The sequence below is a fragment of the Crocuta crocuta genome, unplaced genomic scaffold (assembly GCF_008692635.1).
Source record: "Crocuta crocuta isolate KB4526 unplaced genomic scaffold, BGI_CrCroc_1.0 scaffold45, whole genome shotgun sequence".
NCBI classification, from domain to species: Eukaryota; Metazoa; Chordata; class Mammalia; order Carnivora; family Hyaenidae; genus Crocuta; species Crocuta crocuta.
Window position 1 is genome coordinate 5,602,771 of NW_027530544.1, and position 24,872 is coordinate 5,627,642.

The window sequence follows — 24,872 nt, forward strand, 5'->3', positions numbered from 1 at the left end:
CTCTATTTATTTATCTTTAAAAGATGTTTATTTATTGGGGTGCCTAGGCGGCTTAGTTGGTTAAGCCACTGACTCTTGGTTTGGGCTCAAGTCAGGATCTCAGAATTTCGTGAGTTTGAGCCCTGCCATTAGGCTGAGCACAGCTCAGAGGCTGCTTGCGATTTTCTCTCTCTGCCCCTCCCCTGCTCATGCTGTCTCTCAAAATAGACAAAAATTTATTTTAATAAATATGACATGCACACATGAGTGCACACATGTATGGGGGGAGGGGGAGGGGCAGAGAGAGGGACAGAATCCCAAGCAGGCTCTGTGATGTCAGCATTGAACCTAACACAGGGCTCCATCTCATGAACCATGACATGAGATCATCACCTGAGCTAAAATCAAGAGTCAGACATTGGGGCACCTGGGTGGTGACTCAGTTGGTTAAGTGATTTCAGATCAGGTTATGATCTCATGGTTTGTGAGTTCAAGCCCAGAGTCGGGCTCTGTGCTGACAGCTAGCTCAGAGCCTGGAGCCTGCTTCAGATTCTGTGTCTCCTTCTCTCTCTGCCCCTCCACTGCTTGTGCTCAGTCTCTTTCTGTCTCTCAAAAGTAAATAATTGTTGAAAGAAAAAAAGTCAGACATTTAACTGACTGAGCCATCCAGGCACCCAATGTATTGTTCCTTTCTTAAACATACACATCGCTCCCTTGCTTATTTTACTTAACAGTAAGTATAGTAATAGTCTTATTATAGTAACAATAACATTATATAGTAGCAGAGACAGATGTCCTTCATTCTTTTTTTAATAGCTACATAGTTCTTTTGTTTTTAACCTTTATCTCTTTTTAGGACAAAATACTATAAAGAGTTACATTCTGCTTTATCAGCAAATCTAAAAATTGCTTTCTTTGAACAACTAAGGTAACTTTTGATATGACTGAAGTTGTTTGATCTCAGTTCTATTCATACTACACTTTATATATATGCAAGCCTTTTGTATGAATAGTTGTGTCAGGGCAAATTTTCCAAAGATACATGCTTGTATCCCACATGTTCTTGTACTGTGAACTTGCCATTCCCCCATCAAGTGGGCAGACTCTAATCACCCTCTCCTTGAATTTGGGCTGGTCTTACAACTCACAAGCAAGCAAATATGGTAGAAATGATTATATGTGACTTTCAAAGTTAGATTAGAAGACGCTATGAAACTTTTGCCTGTTTCTTTAGGGATGCTTGTTCTGGGGGAAGTCAGATACCATGTAAGAAGTCTGACAACCCTCCAAGTACCATGCTGCAGAGGTCGTGTGATAGTGTTCTGAGCCCTAACTTCCAGCTAGTATCACCAAGGCAGAAGACAAGGGGAGTAAAGCCATTTTGGTCCTATTAAGTGACCTTAGCCTATGCCACAAAGACCATCCAGACAAAATCCTGCCTGAATTCCTAATCTACAGAATCCATAAAATGGTTAGTGTTTCAATCCACTAAGCTTTCGAGTAGTTATGAAGCAATAGTAACTGGAACACACTCCTTCTGTGCAGTCTATTTTATTTGTTCACACACAAACACACACACACACACACACACACGGGACAAGTGTCCCTAAATTTGAAAGTTCACATGAAATTCCTAACACAAAGAATAAATTTTATATACTTTCAAAAATAAATATATAAATATAAAATTAGGACAGTTTATTCTTTTGTTCTAATGGTAACCTTCTGTTTGGCTTTTGTCCCCTCTACCATGAGCAAATATTATCCTTTTATATCCAGTTTAAAACATTAAAGCAATCACAAAGCTTATTCTATTTTCGAAGCATCTTCAAATTCTCCATTTTCTGATAATTATACTTTATCCAAATTGTCAGAGCATACAGTCTTTTCAATTTATACACTCTCCCCTTAAAACTATCTTAATTAATTGCGAGCACCAGTCTTTATGTGAGTAAAGACTGACATCATTTTGGGTGTCTGAAGTTTGTTCTCTCTTCTCAGAGAGTGTTTATATGAACAGTATCACCAGAATACCAATCTACTGTTGATACATTTGACTGTAGCCTTTATATGTGAAAGTCTATTTGATTCAGTTTCTTTCTTTGATTCTTTGAGAATGTTGACTCCACTGTCTCCTATGAACCATTGCTAATGAAGTTCTAATGAGTACCTTATTTTCTTTCATTTGAAGGGCTTTTTTTTTCTTTTTTTGGCCTGGAATTCAAGTGAATTTTTCTTTTTCTTTTCTAAATTTATTTATTTTGAGAGAGAGAAAGACGGAGTGTGTGCAGGAACAGGGAAGGGGCGGAGAGGGAGGGGGAGAGAGAATCCCATGCCGGTTTCTCTCTGTCAGCACGGAGCCCAACACAGGGTTCGAATCCGCAAACCATGGGATCATGACCTGAGCCAAAATGAAGAGTCAGGCATTTAGCTGACTGAGCCACCCAGGTGCCCCTTTTCTTTTTCTTTTGAGGTTTTTGTTGTCATTTATTTGTGAAGTTAAAACTGAGTGATAGAGGGGCACCTGGGTGGCTCAGTTGGGTAAGCATCCAACTTCAGCTCAGGTCATGGTCTCACAGTTCATGAGTTCAATCCCCATATTGGGATTGGAGCCTCTGTCTCCTTCTCTTTGCCCTTCCCCCACGTGTGCTCTCTCAAAAATAAATAGACATTTAAAAAAATGAGTGATAGAAAATTAAAACTGCCATACAAGTTTTTGGTTTGTTCTCAATCTGTTTTCAGTTTCAATGTCTTTCTGAACACATGGAACAGGCCAGCCCAGTCCTGGGAGTAGGGGGATGGGAAAGGTCACAAAGGAATGGAGCCAGACAGAAGGAAGAAGAGAGAGGCTGAGGGGCTTGCTGGGGTGTGTGTGTGTGTGTGTATTTTTCTTTTAATCCTAATAATTATTTTCAGACCAATAATTTTATGAGAATATTTCTCAGTGCTGGCTATCACCTTAGGTAAACAATGCCTTTCTGATAGTTTGATTTTTTTTAAGTTTAGAAAAGTTTTCTTGTTTACATATTTTTAATATGTTCTATATACATTATTTTGTTTTTTTCCTATGAGATTCCACATGTATGCTGAATATTCCTTGCTTAATCTGTCATTCTCAAATCCTTTTTATTCTTTATTCTTTTAATATTTATTTATATATACGTATATATTTATTAATAAATATTTATTCTTTATTATTCTTTCTAAATATTTGTTAACATATTTTCTAAAGACTGAAGCAATCCCAAACTGTTTTTCCTGAACCATTTGAGAGTACCTTGCTACATTGATTTCTCATCACCCTTGAATACTTCAGTATATATTTCCTATAAATAAATAAAATACATAAACATAAATATAAAAATATACATATAAACATATATATTTATTTTAGAGAATGAGAGCGTGAGGGAGGAGAGAGGCAGAGAGAGAAAGAGACAGAATCTTAAGCAGGCTCCATGCTCAATGTGGAGCCCAATGTGGGGCTCAATCCCATGACCCTGGGATCATGACTGGACTTGAAATCAAGAGTCAGACCCTTAACTAACTGAGCCACCCAGGTGTCCCTAAATATATTTTCTTATACAACAAAAAAACCATCAAAATCAAAAAGTAACACTAATACATCACTACCATTGAATGCTCCCAGCCCACTTGAGTTTCCCCAGTAATGCCCCTTATAGCAAAAGGGTCAAGGATCTAGATTGAAATCATGGTTGTCATATCTTTTTAGTCTCATTTAGTCACAACAGTTCCTCAGTCTTCCCTTGACTTTGTAATCTTGATAATGTTGAAGACTACAGGTCAAATATTTTGTGGAATGACTCTCATTTTAGGTTTGTCTGATGTTTCCACATGATTAGGTTCCAGTTATGCAAAACTGGCAGGAGTATCATGGAAAAGATGTTATGTTCTTTTTTTAAAAAAAATATTTATTGTGAGAGAAAAAGACAGTGTACACGCCAGAGCATCAAGTGGGAGAGGGGCAGAGAGAGATTCTCCAGTAGGCTTCATGCTCTCAGTGCAGAGCCTGATTCATGACTTCCTAATTTATTCAGTGCAGTATAAGCTGGTATTATCAACAATTTGATGCTCAAACTGTTCTCAATTTAGCCAGTGGGAACCCTTTTCAAACTGGATTTTCTGTCCTTTTGACACATCTCCATCATTCCTTGCTTTCTAGCACAGAATATTACAGAATAATCTAGTACTTTTCCTGCCCCACACCTGGAAACAGCCATTAATGCAAACAGCCTTGGTAATTTTGGTGAGGAAGAGTATTTAGAAGCCAAGATCTGAGTGTTAGGTATGCTCACTGCTACTGGGCCTAGGCTCTCTCAGTGGATACAGCTAGAGAATTATATGTTATATGTATACTTATACATATATATGTATATATACACACACACATTTATAATTTTGTTTATATAAATTAAAAAGCTTATGTTTATACCAACTTCTCCAATTCTAACCTAATATTATAGGGCTTATATTTTTGTTTTCTCCTTTTCCATATTTATCACATTCTACTCTAAAAATGAAAATTAAACAGTAACCGTAGCATATATGTATTCATTTGATCAATCTTTCTGTATGTAAGGTGTCCTCTGTCTCTACTACCATCTACTTCCTCGACTGGACTCTCACCAGTGCCATGTGTTACCTCCTCGCTCTGCTCAGACTCCTCACACCAGGGCAGTCCCTTATGTGGAAGCCCTCTCTTCATAACTGAGTCCTAACGGATCACCATAGCTGTCTCCAACTTCCCTAGCCCTGCAATACAGATAGCCACCCTGCTATACTCCAGCTAATGGATTTAGGACTAAGTTGATCAGGATATGGAAGGTAAAGAGCTCTTATTTTTGATTTTTGAAAATGTCCCCCATTTTACATACTTGCTTTAAGGAAATACCATGCTCCTCTTTGTTAAACTTTTGACATTTTTTTCTTTTTTACTAATAATTTTATAAGTTTTATCAACTCATTTATGTTGTTCTTTTTTATATTCCATAATTTTTCTTTACCTCGTTTTGAAATACGAAGGTTACACTTTTCATTTGTTTCATGGGCATGTTTTTCTGGCATACTTTCATTGTGGAGATGCTATTATGATCCTTATTTTCATTTTTCAAATAGATTTCTGTTGGATTCAACAGTGATCCTTTTCTGTTCATTAATTTTTTTAATGTTTATTTTTTGAGAGAGAGAGAGACAGAGAGCATGAGTGAGGGAGGGGCAGAGAGAGAGGGAGACACCGAATCTGAAGCAGGCTCCAGGCTCTTAGCTGTCAGCACAGAGGCCGACACAGGGCTTGACTCAGACTGTTGAGATCATGATCTGAGCTGAAGTCAGACGCTTAACTGACTGAGCCATCCAGGTGCCCCTGTTGTTCATTTTTATGTGCAATCAGTATTCCTGAACTTTCAGATAAGACTACTGGGTCAGGATAGCTTTTCTATCTTCACATTCTGGAGCTCCCTCTTTTGTGGTTTCTGTCAAGTGTTCAAAGACATGATCTCCTACACTGTGAGATCTCCTGGTGGTGTACTTTCCCCCTACTTGTTGGGACCTTCTATTTCCTTTAACCCTATTATCCCTATTTTGCTCAATAGGGATTTTATTCTCAGTAGTTTTCCTTTGCTGTGCAGCTACTGGTTAATTATGTCAGAGGGCATAGAGTGCTCCATCTCCTTCATACCTTACACTAGATCCCGGAGCTTAAAATGCAGATTATGCACAAACCCTTACAGTTGCAGGGGCTGTTCTCATATTGGTCACTGTATTTTCTAGTTACTGTTGAGTGACTTTTGGGCTTCTTGTGCGACTTCCTCTTGTAGGGGTACCCTGGTATTATAGGGTTTCATAGTTCTTGACAACTTGTTTATACTTGTTTGTATTTTGGGGCTCATGGGATTCCTTTTCATCTAGTTTTGTTAATAAATTTTGGTTTTGCTATTTTATTTTCTTTTTCTGGGAATGGGGAGGGGGTTATTCTGGGCAATTCTACTTTAAATCTACTATCTTATTTTTAATTTTCTATTTGTCCCTCTACTCTATTAGTCCATTATTTTGGTGGTTGTCCTAGAAAATTATTAGGAAGTTTTGAGTTTTTGGTATTTATTACTTTTGTGTTTAATATTTTAATCTTTTAAATATAACTTATTTGTACATTTATTCATTCATTTATTTTAAATATTTTATTTTTTAAATCTCTACAGCTAACATGGGGCTCAAACTTACAATCCTGAGATAAAGAGTTGCATGTTCCACTGACTGAGCCAGCCAGGAGCCCCGTAATTTTATGTTTAATAATGGTTGTGCTTAACAACTACTTTGCAAAATTCCTGAAAATTCAACAATTTGGATCTTGTAAGTCATCACAGTTCTTATACAAAAGCAATGTCTGTGCTTCTTTAGCTGAGTTCCTAGTTTTCATTCACTTTTTGACAATTCCTTATTGCCTTAACAGCTCTATGATACCTTTAATAAAATATTCATTATATTTCATGTAGCATTATTAGTTGGTTTGAATGATTTTGCCAGTCAAATTAATGGAAGTCCTAGTGACTTAAAACATTTTACATTTAGAAATTTTAAAAACTTCAGTAAAAAGAGCACATTATTTTTTATAGTAAAGAAGAATACTCTTTCCCAAGAGGTAGCTAAGTTACTACAAAGCAGTCAAAGTCTCAGATAGTCAACATTTAAGATACTGGAGAAGCAAGTCAATTACTGTTAAATTTGTGCCTCACTATGTTCATTCTATTCATATTTTCATATTTATGGTCTTTACTTACTATTAACAATTCCTCTTAACCATCTGTCCATTCAGAATATACTTCAATACTTTATACTTTTCCTTTAAATCTTCCATTTCATTTACCTAGCTAAGATTCCTCCTTTTCCTGTCTGTTCCAATCAATTCATACTTTTAGCTCTATCAATTTTCACTGTATACCCATCCTATATATGTTTTCTTAGACTTTATTTTGAGGGGAGAGTTTAATTTCTTTTTTCAGTTAAGTCATTTACAACCTTCTCCTAGACATCACATCACAACTCATTCCAGCAAAGGTACCACTGTGAGAGAGCTGAAGTGTTATACAGAAAGTTTTCTCCATTCAGCATTTTAGAAATTCTAAACGTGTTATGAAATATATTTAGGGAGTCTGTGAACTGTTGGCCATAGTCAAATAATATGTGTAGGCTTATAGGAAGAGAGACCATGTTTAATAGTTGATTTCCTGCATTTTATTCCCTGTTTTAACTTCTAATCCTTGTTTTGACCCCACTAGAATTGAATAGAAGGAAGGAAGGGAAGAGAGTGGTGATAAACTGTACCTCCCTGAATCTCTCTGAAACCTACAATCCTAACGATGAACAATAAAACTCACGTATACTCTAATGAAACATGTTATTTAAATGTAGAACTTAACATCTGAGCAATAACTCTCAGAGAACAGATATGACTGGTTTAGAGAAAAAAAAGGAAAATGTTCTAAGGAGGCAGGCTGGTTAGTAGTAAGAAAGGGGAGAAAGATCTAGGAAGGAAAGAAAGAGACTAAAACAGAATTTAATTATTAACCTGGCACAGAAAGTCACTATGAGAGATGACAAATGCTTGCTTGCAAAGAAATGCCACTAGTCCAATACAATCTTCCATTTAGTCTCTACCTCTCTTCTCTTTGGTTGTTACAAGAAATAAAGGAAATAAAATGAGGAGACTGGGGTTAAAACTCCACCTCTGCAACTGGGATTTAAATTAAAGCTTTGGAATTCAAACAAGTTAGGTGGCTCTGACCAAACCTCTCAACTTTTCTAGATTTCAGTTTAGTCACTTAAAACTTAGGAATAAGAATACAAACTTCAAGGAATTTTTTTTTCTTGTGTAAAGAAAAATTTTAAGTTTACAACAAACAATGGGAAGGAGAAGTTTAATCTAAGTGTAATTCTTTTTCTTTTATCTGTTTCCTTTACATCACTGCAAAATAGTCAATATTTTTTTAACCAAAGGGGCACCTGGGTGGCTCGGCTGGTCGTGATTCGTGGGTTCGAGCCTCGCATCGGCTCTTTGCTGACATCTCAGAGCCTGGAGCTTGCTTCAGATTCTGTGTTTCCTTCTTTCCCCGCCCGTCCCCCACTCACACTCTGTCTCTCTCTTTCTCTCTCTCAAATAAACAAACATTAAAAACAAAACAAAAAAAATAAACTTAAGACCTGAAAGTTGATATAGTGTACTTGAGGAACAACGAGATAAAATATTTGAGGTTAGGGCTTTTCAGGGTGTGAAGACCCACTTGGAACCCCAGAGTTGTCATAAAGATTAATTTAAACTGAAGACACTGGAGAGTCAACAAATGCAGAAAACACAAACAAAAACAAAAACCTTCTCAGAGCTTCTCTTATCTGACTACTTATTTGTTTCTTTTCCATAGAAAGTTTTTCTCTCCACTCTTTTTTCCATAAGAAGTTAGGTACAAAAGCTATTAACGAGCCCTACTTCTTTTGTTGGCTCCTCATATGCATATAAGATAAACCCTTTTTCTCATGCGAATCTGTCTTTTATTAGTTTAAGTTACAGTCCCCAGTCACTGAAAGGTTAGAGAGAAAGTTTTTCCTCTTCTAAAAAGGCAGCTAGAAGAAATCTTGACCACGTAATGTCTGTATAACTGGCAAACTACTTAAACTTTTTGTGCCTTTGTACTCACCTGTAATGTCAAATGGAGATAACAGTGCCTACCTTATAGGGTTTTATGGTAATTAAAGAAGTTAATGTAACATGGTTAGTACCATACCCGGCACCCATTTTTTTCTATTATATTCTATTACCCAAGCCATAGGAAGTTCTTGAACTATATAGACCAGGAACTATTAAAATTTTGTAACTTCTGAATACAAAGTCAAAAACTAGCATCCAGTGCCCAAGTTTGATTCAAGTTATAGATCCTGAAAGATAAAAGCTTACTCCTACCAAAGCTTACCTCTTTGCTCTTTATCTGTTTGTATGTATGTATGTATGTCAGATTATCAATGAAGTAGAGAATCCCAAGGGATTCATCATTAATAAAGGAAGATACTAACTGCAGAGAGATGACTGATTATCAGTGTCAGGAGACTCCTTTCATACTTCTTAAAATGGCCAGTTCATTGAGAAACAAAATCTGAGCCTTCAACTTATATCCTTGGCCCTCAAAGCAGTTACACACTGATGATGTGCAATATATTTTTTAAAGTGCTGTATAACAGAAATACATTTGTTAAAAATATATAATTTTAAAACAAAACATATTGCCTTATAATCAAACAAGGTTAAGTAGCAATACAGCAAGGATGACAGGTGTTTTCAAAATACCAAAAACATGCTTTTAAATTTTAACTCTCTTATTTTTGGTCTTCCAAATTTTTCCCCCCTTCTTCTTTCTTTCCTTCTTTTCTTTTTTTTAAACCTATGATGACATTTCTTCTCTGCCCATCTAAATCCTGTCCATTCTTTAGGCTGCCACTTAAGCCCAAATCCTACTTTATGGGCATCTTTTCTCATGCCAGGCAACATACTTCTTTTTGAATTCCTAAGGTAAAGTCTGTCTTCTGTGCTTTTTTGGTACTTACCTTGTTTTTATTAGGCAATGGTAACATAGCTATGGTAAAAGACTACAATGAACATCAACACTGCCAGGATGGGCACTCATTAAAATATTCCCAGGGAAAAGTACCTAGATTTTGAAGGTAATAGGATCTGGGACTGAATCCTAGCTATTAGTAACTTTGTTACCTGAGTCTATTTTATCATCTGTATGTAGAGATATAGCTACATATTTCATAAGGCTCTAGAGCAAGGTTTAAATAAATAACAAACACACAGGCACCTAAATATACATATAAACACTGTTAAGTGTTACAAAGAAAAAACTATCACAGTGCTATGAGAAATGGAATCATGAGAAAGAGCTAGCCATACAAAGAAACAGAATGAGCAGAGAATTAGGATAGTACATGATGTAATAAAGGTCTGTATGGTTAGAGCTTAAGGAGCAAAAGAAAGAGTAGAGGGCATGCAGTGATCACAAATATGTTGTGCTGTGCTCAATCACACACAGCCTTTCTTATAGGTCTTATTAAAGGGGTTAGAGTTTATTCAGAGTTAAATGAAAAATGACACAATGCAATTTTTGTATTTATTTATTTATTTTGCAATCTTTGTATTTAAAAAGATCATTTTGTTTGGTGAACAGAGAACAGATTGGAGAAAATTAAGAAAGAAATAAGTAGACTTGCTAGAGACTATTAGAATAGTTTAGGTAAGAGATGATGGTGGCATTGGTTAGGGAAGTGACTGTGACACAGAGATTGAGAAAGGGGAGGGTGGTCAAGGATGACTCAGGCTTCTGGCTTAAGAATCAATGGAGGTGTCATTTACCTAAATAGTAAAATAATTGTTTCAGACATGCTCAAATACGAACACTATGGAGAAATACAGCTTGTGACATCAAATAGGAGCTATAATATGTCTGGTGCTCAGGTACATTTGGAAAAAAATACATATATAAGAGTAATCTGGAAATAGAGAAGATAGTTACTAAATAGTAGCTTTTGAATAATCAAAGAAGAATGCAAATTATCCTTGATAAAAAAAAAATGGTTCCATCAAGAGGACAGTTTAAATTTTGAATACAACTAAAGAAAAAGTATTAATCAGAAAGGTTCATAGAGAAGTACAGAAATCACAAAAAGGAACAAGAAAGAAGAAAACCAGTATAAACCTAGAAAAGATAATCTTAGAGGGTCATTCTTGGGCCCATTCAATAACTATTCTAGGAAAATGGCAGCCCATCTTTCCCAACCATCAGCGGCAAGTGTATTTAGTGCACATAGATGTACATTACACTTAGTTAAAAGCAGCTAAACACAAAAATGGTAGAATTCACTATCCTTATTCTGCTCTATGCTTACCAAGCATTACAGCAGTTCTTTCTTCTATCAATTTTTAACTCCTCATTAAATATAACTCAATACTTTTACCTGGGTCTCAGAAGATTCTTTCTTGATAAACGTTAGCTAGAATATGTCTGAATTTTTAGGCATTCAATTTTCTATCTTGTTGTGTCCTTTGAATAGAAATATTCATTTCTTTTTCATTCAGTAAAGTTTTCTTGTATGTATAATTTCAAACATTCTTTTTAAAAAAAAATTTAAAGAAAGTGTAATTATGTATATGTTAGGTATACATACTTGCCTATCTTCCATTGCTAATATTTTCTCTCTAAACTCTTAAAACTCTATTTCATTTTATTTTTCCAATTTTATTTTCTATGTCTTCTATTGATTTTTCTGTACTGCACTGTGTCTTTGGGTTCAATTTAAAAACCGCATTCTTCTTCTTTCCTGGGTTCTGCTATCTCAGAATCAATCTCTTTTGATTGTGAAGACACTTTCTCCTATTTCTTACACTTGTACTTAGTAGTCTTCTTTCAAAGTAGATGCATGGACTGTTAAAAACATTAAGATCAAATTTTCAGCTGATCTATGTCAATGTTGTGTGTGTGTGTGTGTGTGTGTGAGAGAGAGAGAGAGAGAGAGAGAGAGAGAGAAAGAAACTTTGATCTGTTGCTAAGTTCTGCTGTTTCCATCTCTTCTTATCAATATCTTTATATTAATTCCAGGCCATACTTTTTTACTACTTATTACCCAATGAATTGGATTGTGCTGGAAAAATATCTGACTGAACCAGAAAGCCTAGGGGTGCTGGAGGGATGGAAGCACAGGTTATCTTCATGGCCTTTAAAACCAAAAGGCTGTCATATTATCTGAGGCTATCAAGACAGATTCCTTTTATCTGAACACTACTTCTCTGAACTAAACCACATCAAGGATGGCTTCTGTTTTTTAGTATGTTCACTTGAATTTCCATGAGGCTTGTCAAAAACAAAGGATGATGTTTTTATATCACAAAAAGAAGCCCCTCATCTTTAGGACATTTAACTTTCTGTCATATTCTAAGTTCTGCCACCACTAAGAATTCTCAACTTTCCATGTTTTCATTCTTCTCTTTCTGTGCAGCTCTCAAGCTGAGTAAGCAAGGCTTTGACTATGTTTTGTTGTCTAGGTCTTGTATCAGTCATCTTAGTTTTGTTTAATGTGAGGTGGAGTTGTGTGGGTATAAGTATGGGTTTTATTATTTTTTTTTTAGAGTTTTATTTTTTTTCTTTCATAGTTTATTGTCAAGTTGGTTTCCATATAACACCCAGTGCTCATCCCCACAAGTGCCCCCTCCCCCTCCATGCCCATTCCCCCCCTCCTCCCCCACATCCATCAGTCTTCAGTTTTTGTCTGTATTCAAGAGTCTCTCATGGTTTGCCTCTCCCCCTTTCCCCCACCATTTCCCCCCTTCTTCTCCCCCATGGTCCTCCGTTAAGTTCCTCCTAATCCTCCTATACGTGCAAACATGATATTTGTCCTTCTCTGCCTGACTTAATTTCGCTCAGCATAACACCCTCAGGGTCCATCCATGTTGCTACACAAGGCCAGATTTCATTCTTTCTCATTGCCATGTAGTATTCCATTGTATAGATAAACCACATATTCTTGATCCATTCGTCCATTCGTCCGTTGATGGGACACTGAGGCTCTTTCCATGTTTTGTCTATTGTTGAGAGTGCTGCTATGAACACTGGGGTACATGTGCTCCTATGCATCAGCATTTCTATATCCCCTGGGTAAATTCCTGGCAGTGCTATTGCTGGGTCATAGGGGAGTTCTATTGTTAATTTTTTGAGGAACCTCCTACACTGTTGGTGGGAATGTAAACTGGTACAGCCCCTCTGGGTTCTATTTTCCTTGTTGCCTTTTGTGTATTTCCTTGGGAGGTCAAATATTGACTTACCTTTAATCATACCTAAATACTCTATATTCCTTGGGAGCATATAAATGAGAGACTTCCTATAATACTAAGAAACCAGTATCTTAGTAAATACTGATAACTTGGCCTATATAGTTGTGTGTGTGTATATATCCACACACATANCAAGAATGTGCTGGCCAGAAGATAAAAGCATGTGTGGTCCCACTAGTGGTTTTGTTTCTCACTAAATTAATAAATTGGCATTCCAGGGGCACCTGGATGGCTAAGTCAGTTGAACATCAGACTCTTGATATCAGCTCAGGTCATGATTTCATGGTTTGTGACTGACAGTGTGGAGGCTGCTTAGGATTCCCTCTTTCTCTCTCGATCCTTCCCTCATTTGCACGTGTTTTCTCTCTCTCAATAAATAAACAAACATTAAAAAACTGGCATTCTGACTTCATATATTAGTCTGCTTGTTTAATGTGAACTTATTTGAAATTTGTCCATTATGTAAATGAATTTACCTCTGTTCAGTAACTGGACCTAAAATGCCGAGGTTTACAACTGTACATACTATGAAATAGCAAGGAAAGCGCTACATGCTACTTTGATCAAGTAAAAAAAAAAAAAATTAGATTTTGTTACAAAAATAAATTCCAACCTCAGAAAAAAATAATAAACATAACAGTTGCTAAATTACAAATTGCTTTCACTTGACTCCTTTAGTTACGTCATTCTTTCCTTCTTTAACTTGTTATTTATAAACATTAACCAGTAGGCTCTGTATTCTTCAGGGTATTTAAGCATTTTAAATCCCACTGAGGTTTTATTGGAGAAGTGGTTATGCTGAGGTACACTAGCATCTTACACATGTTTATATATGGCATGACCTCAACTTTTCCATTACCACCTTCTACCCCTAGGAACTTAGTCAGGTTATGTCCATGATACTTCACTATCTAGAAACACATTACATTTCAAACTTGTATTTTTTCTCTTTATTTTAAACAGCAATAAAGGCTATTAAAAATGTATCTTAAATTTTGATATTAACAAATACAAATTCAAAAGTCAGAAAAAATTGGGATGACCAATTTTCTTTGGCAATGCTACTATAATTGCATACGGTTTTTATGATTCTTTGGGATCCCTGAATTAGTGAAGGTATGTATTTGGTTAGGGGACAGATTAAAAAAAATAAACACATGACAATTAATCCAAATAATGAAGAAATACTCAAAGGAGTTGGAAGATAAAATTACTGTATCCTATTGAAAACACTTTGACCTGGACAGTAAATTAGGTTCAGACTAAACAAACAGTAGATTAATAATAAATTAATAAATAAAATAAGTAAATAAATAAATAGAGACCAAAAACATAAAAAAGTTAAGCTTGGAAAGTTAAACATTAAGAGGAGAATTCAAAAAACTGAAATAAGCAATAAACACACAAGAATTTTATTACCTTCAGGTCGATATTGTGCAACAATCGTGACAGCTTGGCCAGCATTTTTCAAAGCAGCTGCTGCTTGCTCATGGCTGGCAGTTCTGAGGTCGACACTGTTTACCTGTAAATCAAACTGAATCTTAAATTTAAAAGAAATTATGTACACTGATTAGAAACCACTATAGCCTATTCTTTGAGTTAGGCATAGTTAAAAAAAATCATTTGCAATTACTTTATCATTATTTTCTTGTTCTGAGTTACTGAATATATCATATAGTTCAACAAAATATTACTATCAACGAAAACAATTTTACTCACTAAAAATACTCTACTTAATATAAGTGAGCAAAATCAAAACATTTCCCCCAACTTTTCCAGGAAGTTGTCCACCAATCCTTTGGGAAACATACCTTAATCTGATAACCCGAAATATCAACAAGTGTCATTATTTTGTACAGTTCATTTCAGTAGTAACACAAGCAATGAGAGGGACATTCATTTTGTATGTAGCATCCTTTCAACTCCTGCCATATTTTCACTTCTATTACTCATTTCAGTTCCAGTTTTCTTCCTTCCTTTCCCAAACTAAGCTTCTATTCTTTTGGAGTAACAGAAAGGCAATTTAAAAGTATTAAAATAGCTCAGATTTCAAGGACTGACATTTAAATACAGTAAATGTTATTAAATGAACACGGAGACATATTTTGTAGACAGGGCCCTTCCCTAGGTGAAATAATTACTGAGGTGATCAATTCTGTTCCAGAATAAGCAACTTAATTTTTACTTCTGAAAGGATGCTGAAACCTAGAATATACTGCAAGCACACTATCTTAAGAGATTATGCCTTTCCCACTATTAGCAAAAATTCATGGCATTATATTTAAATGACAATAGCTTTAAATACTTAAATTGTTTCCCCACCCCCACCAAGAACCAGCAATGAATAGATTACAGTAATGCCTGAAACCTTGATCAAATATTTCTGGAAAGGAAGAAGTGTCATGCAACTTTTATATGAAAATCTGTTTTGTTGACATCAAATCTCAAACCTGCTAAAGATCACATACCAAGTTTGGAAAAAATGACTATGAGCCCAGAAATTCTTAGGATTATCAAATTTGTATAAAAAAAGATTTTAACCGTATAAAGACCTGATATTACCTATAAGGATGTCATTATGCAGCTAAGTTAAAACAAACACATATACTTTTATTTTTTATTTTGAGAGCAAGCATCCAGATGGGGGGGGAGAGAGAGAGAGAGAGGGAGGGAGGGAGTATCTTAATCAGGCTCCATGTTCAGTGTAGAGCCTGACATGGGGCTCGATCCCATATTCTGGGATCATGACCCAAGCTGAAATCAAGAGTTGGACAATCAATTGATTGAGCCATTGAGGCACCCACTTTTTTTCTTAAGTTTTAATTTAAATTCCACTGAGTTAACATACAGTGTAATATAGTTTTAGTTGTACAATTTAGTGATTCAACACTTACATACAACACCTGGTGCTCATCTCCATCACCTATTTAACCCATCCCCCTGGTAACATCAGTTTGTTCTCTATAGTTACTGTTTCATAGTTTGCTCCCCCTCTCTCTTTCACTTAGCCTATTTGTTTTGTTTCTTAAATTCCACCAAAGAGACAAATGATATTTGTCTTTCTCTGACTTATTTCACCTAGCATAATACTCTCTAGCTCCATCTATGTTGTTGCAAATGGCAAGATTTCATTCTTTTTTATGGCTGAGTACACACACACACACACACACCATCTTCTTTATCCATTAATCAGTTAATGGACATTTGGGCTATTTTTGGCTAGCACAGATAAAGCTGCTATAAACAATGGGATGCATATATTCCTTTGAATTACTATTTTTGTATTCTTTAGGTAAATAACTAGTAGTTCTTGAATGAAAATGAAGATCCAAAAAACCTTAATCTAAAAAAAATGTAACACAATGTGATTTTATTAGAGATTATCTCTAGCTAAAGGCTATTATAAAACTCTACAATATACAAATAGTTCTACTTAAAATAATGGTTTTTTAAGACAGAGAGAGTGCAAACAGGGGAGGGGCAGTGAGAGAGGGAGAGAAAGAATCTCAAGCAGGCTCTGCGCTGTCAGCCCAGAGCCTGATGTGGAGCTTGATCTTATGAACAGTGAGATCATGGCCTGAGCCGAAATCAAGAGTCTGGCACTTAACTGACTGAGCCAACCAGGCACCCCTAAACAGTCCTACTCTGAGCATAAAGTAGAGCTAATTCCCAATTCCCTGAAGGACAAATTAGGGAAGAAATATAAAGGAAGAGAAACTTTCATAGATAACTGTAGAAAAGATAATAATTCTTTTTTTTTAAATGTTTTATTTATTTCTAGGAGAGAGAGAGAGGGAGAGAGAGAGAGAGAGAGAGAGAGAGAGAGAGACAGCGTGAGCAGGGGAGGGTCAGAGAGAGAGGGAGTCACAGACTGAAACAGGCTCCAGGCTCTGAGCTGGCAGTCAGCACAGAGCCCGACGCGGGGCCCGAACCCACGAACCACGAGATCATGACCTAAGCGAAAGTCGGACGCTCAACCGACTAAGCCACCCAGGCGCCCCGAAAAGATAACAATTCTTAATGAATTATTCTTGAGCAGCAAATTTTTCTGTTTCAGAAGAGATCTGAAGACAACTTATACAGATTCAAAAAAGAATAATTTGTTAACAAGACTACAAATTAAAAACTTCATTTTAACAGAAGATACAGTATCAAGGATATTTTAAAAGAAATCCTTGCACCGAGAGACATATTTATGTAAAGAGCCTTAAGGTCACTTTTTTATACATATAATTTATATAAAGTTCAAACTTTTAAAGTATAAAATTGAATGGTTCTTAGTACATTCAAAAGGATCTACAATTATCACCATGATCTAATTCCAAACATTTTCATTACCTCAAAAAGAAACCCACTACCCATTAGCAACTATTCCCCTCTTCACTCAGCTCCTGGCAACTACTAATCTACTTTCTGACTCCATGGATCGTCTATTCTTTACATTTTAAGTAAATGGGATACCGAAAGACGATATGTAGCCATGGTGTCTGCTTGTTTCACTTAGCATGTTTTCATGGTTCATCCTTGTAGCATGTATCAGTACTCCACTGTTTATTATGGCTGAATAACACTCTATTGTATAGATATTCAGCGTTTTATCTACATTGCTAACTTTATTCCTCAGTATTTTACTCTTTTAAATATTGTTGTATGTGAAATTATTTTCTTAATTTCACTTTCAGGTTGCTCAATGCTGGTATGTAGAAATACAGCTAGCGGTTTCTTGTATGGTGATTTTCTGTCCTGTGAACTTGCTGAACGTGTTTATTAGTTCTAGTAGCTTTTTTGTTGTTGTTGCTGGATTTTCCAAGACTGTCTATATATAAGAGATCATAGCATCTGCAAATAGAGATAGCTTTCTTTTAAATCTGGAAGCCTCTTATTTCTTTTTCTTGTAACTGCCCTGTCTAGAAATTCCAGTACAGCACTGAAAACAAGTGGCAAGAATGGACACCCTTGTCTTGTGATCTTAGAGGGAAAGCTTTCATTCTTTAGCATTTAGCATATAAGCCACTGGTTCTTCATAGAGACCCTTTAGCAGGTTGAGGAAGTTCTATTCCTAATTTGTTTAGTGTTTTTATAATGTAAAGGTGTTGGTTTTCAAGAAGTGCTTTTTCTGGGACTATTGAGATGACTGTGTCATTTATGTCCTTTATTAATATAGTGTCTTAGTTTGATTGGCTTTCTTATGTTGAACCAACTGTTCATTCCTTAATTCCATAAATTCCACTTGGCTATGATGTATAGTTAGTTCCCTTTTTATGCTGGTGTATAATCTTATTTTATCCTGCTGGATCCAGTTTGCTTTTTTGTTAAGAATTTTTTCATCTACATACATAAGGAATATTGGTTTGTTGTTTTCTCTTCCTATGTCATCTCTGGTTTGATAAAAGAATAATGTGTGGCCTCACAGAATGAGTTGGGAAGTGCTCTTCATGCCTATTCCTTTTTTGGGAAGTTTGTGAATGGCTGGTGTTGATTCTTCTTTAAATGTTTGGTAGACCATACCAGTGAAAATCATCTGGTCCTAGGCTTTTACCTTTGTGAAATGTTTTGATTATCAATTCAGTCTTCTTAACTGTTACAGGTCTAAAAAAATTTTCTATTTCTTTGTGAGTCAGTTTCAATAATTAATGTCTTTTTAGAAATTTATCAAAAATTATATATATTGTAAAATGTCCTTTGTCTTTAGTAACAATTTTTATCCTAGTTTTCTTTGTCTGCTTGTAGTGTAGCCACTATTAAGCGTTTCTTGGTTACTGACTGCATAGGGTATCTTTTCCAACTTTTTAGTTTTAATCTTAGTTAAAAAGTAAATCATTGTCTTTGAATCTAAAGTGTGTCTGTTGAAGAGAGCATATAGCTAGATTCTGTTTCTTAATCTACTCTGTCAATATCTGTCATTTAATTGGAGTGTTTAATTCATTTACACTTAATATAGTTGAAAAAGAAAGACTTACGTAATCTAATTGCTATTTGTTTTCTTCATGCCTGATATTTTGTTCCTCTAGTCCTCCATCCCTACTTTCTTTTGTTAAACTGATACTTTCTATTGTATCATTTTAATTCCCTTGTTTATTATATATATTTTCAGTTATTATCTTAGTGGTTTCTCTGGATTATAATTAACCTAATGATCTACATCAGATTAAATACCAACTTAATTTCAATGGTATATAAAAGCTCTGCTCCTATACAACTCTGTGCCCTATACCTGGCTTGCGATAAATTCTATCTTTATAAAATGTGTGCCCATCAACACAGATTTAAGTTATTGCTTTATTCAGCTGTCTTTTAAATCAGATAGGAGAAAAAAGTAGTTATAAACAATACACTTATATGTTTCTCTTTTATATTTACCTATGTAGTTACCTTTAACAACACTCTTTATTCATATGGATTTAGGTTACTCTCTAGTGTCTTTTCATTGTACTCTGAAGGATTCCCTTTACTATTTCTTGTAGGGCAGATCTACTAGAGATAAACTTCCTCAGTTTTTGTTTATGTGGGAATGTCTTGATTTGTTCTTAGTTTCTAAAGGACAGTTTTGCTCCTGGATATAGAATCCTTGGTTAATACTGTTTTTCTTTCAGAACTTTGAGTATGTCATCCTATTACTTTCTGGCTTCCGCTGTGTTCAATGACCAAATTAGCTGCTAATCTTATTGAAGATCTCCTGTATGTAATGAATCATTCCTGCTTTCAAGATTCAATCTATCATCTTTTGATGATATGTGTATGGTGTGGATCTCTTCAAGTTTATTCTACTTGGAGTTCATTAAGCTTCTCAGATGTGTACAATGTTTCTCACCACATTTTATGGTTTTCAGTCATTACTCAAATATTCTTTCTGCCCCTTCCTATCTCTCCAGTCATCCTGTGACTACATTATGTATATGTTACATATTTGATGATATCCCACAGAGGCTCTGTTTATTTTTCTTCATTCTTTTTTCTTTCTGTTCTTCAGTGTGGATGATATCAATAGACATATCTTCAAGTTTGCTATTTTTTCCTTCTGCTAGCTCATATCTGTTAAGTTTGCCTAGAGTATTTTTGCATTTTAATTATTGTACTTTTCAACTACAGAATTTCTTGAAAAAAATTTTTAATGTTTTATTTATTTCTGAGAGAGAGAGACAGACAGACAGACAGCATGAAGAGGGGAGGGTCAGAGAGAGAGGGAGATACAGAATCTGAAACAGGCTCCAGGCTCTGAGCTAGCTGTCAGCACATAGCCTGATGGGGGCTTGAACCCACGAACCATGAGGTCATGACCTGAGCCAAAGTCGTACACTTAACTGACTGAACCACCCAGGCACCCCTCGACTACAGAATATCTATCTGGTTCTTTTTTCTTTTATTTATTTATTAAAAAAAAATTTTAACGTTTATTTCTGAGACAGAGTGTGTGCCTGCGTTAGTGGGGGAGGGGCAGAGAGCAAGACACACAAAATGCAAAGCAGGCTCCAGCTCTGAGCTGTCAGCACAGGAGCCCATGTGGGGCATGAATTCACAAACTATGAGATCATGACCTGAGCCAAAGTCAGAGACTTAACTGATTGAGCCACCCAGGCACCCCGATTCTTTTTTCTAATAGAAATCTCTTTATTGCCATTCTCTTGAGATACTGTTCCTTTATTTTTCCTTTCATTCTTTAGATCTTTGAACATATTTAAGAGATCTGATTTGAAGTCTTGGTTTAGTAAGTACAGCGTTGGGCTTCCTTAGGGGGCAGTTTCTATTGACTGCTTTTTTCCTGTGTACAGGCCATATTTTCTTGTTTTTCTGAATGTCTCATCATTTTTTGTGGAAAACTAGACATTTAAAATAATATAATGTGCAACTCTGGAGATCAGATATGTCTTTCTGCCCAGGCTTGTTATTGCTGCTGATTATAGTCATTTTTGGTGACTTCTCTGAATTCTATGAAGTTTGTATTTTTTGATGTGCATGCCAATGAAGTCTCTGCCTTGTTAGCTAGGTGGTAAGTTAATGACTGGAAAGAGACTTTGTTAAACGCCTGGCCTCTTTGTTGAAGGGCTCTGTGTGCATGTTGTCTGATGATTAACATTCAGCTAGGCAACTGATAACTCTGACTTAACTGTCACTTCCTGTCTGCCTAGAGTGTCACAGTCAGCCAGAGGTGAGAGTTTAGGACCTTTTCAAGGTCTTTCCTGAGTACGTACACAGTCCAGGACCTACATGTATCTTCCTAGGTTCCAAGGATTATGTCAGAGTTCTTCAAAGGCCCTAATGGAGAGCTCATTCCCCAGTTTTTCCTTTTAAGCTTTTGATTAACTTACTGAGTACCTAACTATTATCCAATGTCTCAGGTAGCCATAATGTGCCAATAATTGTTTTGACTATTAACCCAGGGAAAAAGGCTTTTGCACTGGTGGAGCTCTGAATCAGGTTAATACAGAGAATCTTGCAAATGGGGTTTTAAAGAACCATCAAACAGGTCAAATTATGACAATTCTCTGGGTAAGAGGCTCTGAAAGTTCTACCCCCATTCTGCTCTCTAGTGAGTGTGAGGCACTGGTTTTCACTGTAAATGTGGGCTATTTTTCACGGCTACTGTGATGCTGGAGACAGGGGATGAGATTTAGGCAAGTTAAAACCTCCCAAGCTCACTCTTATGAAGATTCAGCCCTGTGCTTCTTTTATTTTGAATAAACACTTCCTGAATTGCTGCAGGCCTTTGGTTAATTTCCCAAGTTCTTAACAACTTTAATCTGATAATTGTGGCCACTTTTTCTCACTGCCTTTATAGAGAGAATTTCTGTTGAAGTCTTTTGGGTCACTTGTGATTCTCAGATTCTAGGAGTCTAAATTTTCAATGAATATAAATTATATTCTCCACCATAATTGTCATCATTGGAAATAACAGTAATACCGTACTGAAAAGTATGAACAGCAATACTATCATTTATACCATACTGAAAAAGGTAGTGTTCTATATATGTAATGAATTTTTAAAATATTTTTTAATGTTTATTTATTTGTGACAGAGAGAGACAGAGCATGAGCAGGATAGGGGCAGAAGGGAAGACACAAAATCTGAAGCAGGCTTCAGGCTCCAGGTGTCAACACGAGTCCAACATGGGACTCGAACTCACAAACTGTGAGATCATGACTTGAGCCCCAGTTGGACACTTAACCAACTGAGCCACCCAAGCACCCCTTTCTGTAATGAATCTTGATTTCAAAGCTTCTTTCTTCAACAAAACTAAATATATCAAAAAGAATATTTTATAAAACCTACAACTTATTTCCATGCTTTCCCAATCAACTTATTTATATTTTTCTCAATAATGTGGGTTATCATTAAGACACGAAGGGGTGCCTGGACGGCTCAGTCGGTTAAGTGTCCAACGTCAGCTCAGGTCATGAGCTCATGGTTTCTGAGTTTGAGCCCCATGCTGGGCTCTGTGCTGAAGCTCAGAACCTGGAGCCTACTTCAGAGTCTGTGTTTCCCTCTTTCTCTGCGCTTCCCCCCCGCCCCCCAAAAACAAACACACGTTAAACAAATAAAAAAGAACATCATGGAGCTCCTGGATTGCTCAGTAGGTTGAGCATCTGACTTCTACTCAGGTCATGATCTCACACTACTTGTGGGTTTGAGTCCCTCATCAGGCTCTGTGTTGACAGCTCAGAGCTTGGAGCCCTCTTCAGATTCTCTTTCTGTCTCTCTGCCCCTTCCCTGCTCCTGCTCTCTCTTTCAAATATAAAATAAAACATCAAAAAAATCCCAAAACAAAAACACAAAACATTAATAAGAGAGATGGTCTTTAGAACAGCAGTTCACAAAGTTTGGTCTCAGAGGCATCAACATCAGTATCTCATGGAAACTTGTTAGGAATACATTTTAGAACCTATCCAAATCAGTGGCGCCTGGGCGGCTCAGTGGGTTGGACATTTGACTTCGGCTCAGGTCATGATCTCACAGTTTATGAATTAGAGGCCTGGACTGGGCTCTGTGCTGATAGCTCAGAGCCTGGAGCCTGTTTCAGATTCTGTGTCTTCCTCCCTACCCCTCCCCAGCTTGCACTCTGTCTCTCTCTCAAAAATAAATAAGTAATAAACATTAAAAAAAGATCAAGGAGAGAAACCAGGGTGGTGGAACATCATGGAAGTCATTTTTTCCGTCTTGTACACATGAAATATAGCCAGATCAACACTAAACCATCCTGCACATCTAGAAATCTGATTTGAGGATTAACACAACAATCTGCACAACCTGACCCACAGAACTCAGCAGGTGCAGTGCAGAGAGGTGAACTGGGGGAGAGAAGAACTGCGGAGGGCAGGGAGCTGTTTTTGCCTGTGGAGAGAGGATGGAGGGGGAGGAGAGTATGGGACCCTCCCACCCCCCAACACACAAAAGCAGCTGGAGAGAAAGTGCAAACAGCTGCAGGGACTGAACTAAGAAGGGAGAAAGGAGAAAAGAGAGGGTTTAAATTCCATTAAGACTCTATAAACAGGGGGAGCATAGAGTCTGAAACTCTGCAGCTCAAGTGCCTAGTGGGGCTCTGGTGGGAAGGGTGAATTCCCAGGAGGATAATGGGTCCAGGAGGTCCTCAGACCACGTGTGATTTTCCATAATCCTCGAAATGCTGCTGATACACAATCCTGTGAACTTTTTCTGGGGCTGGCTGGCACCTAGCTATTGCTCAGTGAGACCCTCCCCCAGAGGAGCTGAGCAGGTCAAAGCCTGCTCAGAAGTGAGGGGCTGGTAAACACAGACACATCTCAGATAAAACTCAGGAGGGAGGTGCCGCCAGACAACCTGACAGCGTGGTCATGGACAGTGTACAAGTGGGGAGTGGACGGAAACTGGAGACAAAAGATGGCTGCACGATTCCTGGTCAGGGAGAGCACAGAGTTCTGGTACTGGACTGGGTGGCTGGGTAACGCCATTTTCACCTTGTCCACGCATGTGCAGGCACACCTACAGGTACCACAACAATCCACCCCAGTAAGCTAAGCAGCGCCATATAGTGGAGAACAGAGCAGTTACACTAAGCCCTGCCCAACTGGGCCAACCTTGCTCTTCAGGAACACCACAAATCTCTCCACCTGCTTACTTTGCAGACTATGAAGTACTTCATAGTTTGACTTCTAGGGAAAATTATGTAATATCAAGCATATTTGAGTCCGTTTAATAGTCCATATATTCCATTTTTTCCCTTTCTTTTTCATTTCTTTTACCTGAATACAGAAAGGTAAAAAATTTATTTTTATTTTCCTTTATCTTTTTACTTTTTTTTACTTTTGTAAATTTTTCAAATTCTATTTTACTTCCATCATTTCAAGTTATTCTAAATCATCGTATTCATTTTCTCAAATTTTCAAACTTTTTTTTTCTTTTTCTCTTTTTTATCTAATCAATCAAGCTACTTTCAATAACCAGACCAAAATACACCTAGGGTCTAGCATCATTTATTTGTGTGTGTGTATTGTTTTAATTTTTTAATCTAAAATTTTTACCCTTTTTCCTCTAACCAATCAAACTCCTTTAAATAACCACACATAAGATCTAGCATCATTTATTTGGATTTTCTCTCTCTCTCTCTCTGCACTGTTTTCAATTTTTTAATTAAAAAATATTTTTACCTTATTAATTCCTTTTTTCCCTTCAAAATGACGGAATGAAGGAATTCACTCCAATAGAAAGAGCGGGAAGAAACAGCAGCCAGGGACTTAACCAACACAGATACAAGCAAGATGTCTGAACCAGAATTTAGAATCATGATAGTAAGAATACTAGCTGGGGTTGAAAATAGACTAGAATCCCTTTCTGTGAAGATAAAAGAAGTAGAAGCTAGTTAGGATGAAATAAAAAATGCTATAATAGAGCCTCAATCTCGAAAGTATACTCCAGAGCAAAGATGGGTAAGGCAGAGCAGTGAATCAGCGATACAGAGGACAAACTTATGGAGAATAATGAACAAGGAAAAAAAAGGAGAGTAAAGCAAAAGCGCACGATTTAAGAATAAGA

At 36.6% G+C, this 24,872-nt stretch overlaps 1 protein-coding gene across 9 annotated transcripts in view; it reads right to left on the reverse strand.

The window, feature by feature from the left end:
* The window catches only part of DLG1 (discs large MAGUK scaffold protein 1), a 267,569-nt gene that overhangs the window by 46,558 nt on the left and 196,139 nt on the right, over nucleotides 1-24,872 (reverse strand). For all 9 annotated transcript variants that reach the window (XM_077767716.1, XM_077767715.1, XM_077767714.1 and 6 more), the window contains one exon: nucleotides 14,288-14,390. In XM_077767716.1, coding sequence (XP_077623842.1) covers nucleotides 14,288-14,390 — 103 coding nt within the window. The remainder of the gene's footprint in view (nucleotides 1-14,287; nucleotides 14,391-24,872) is intronic.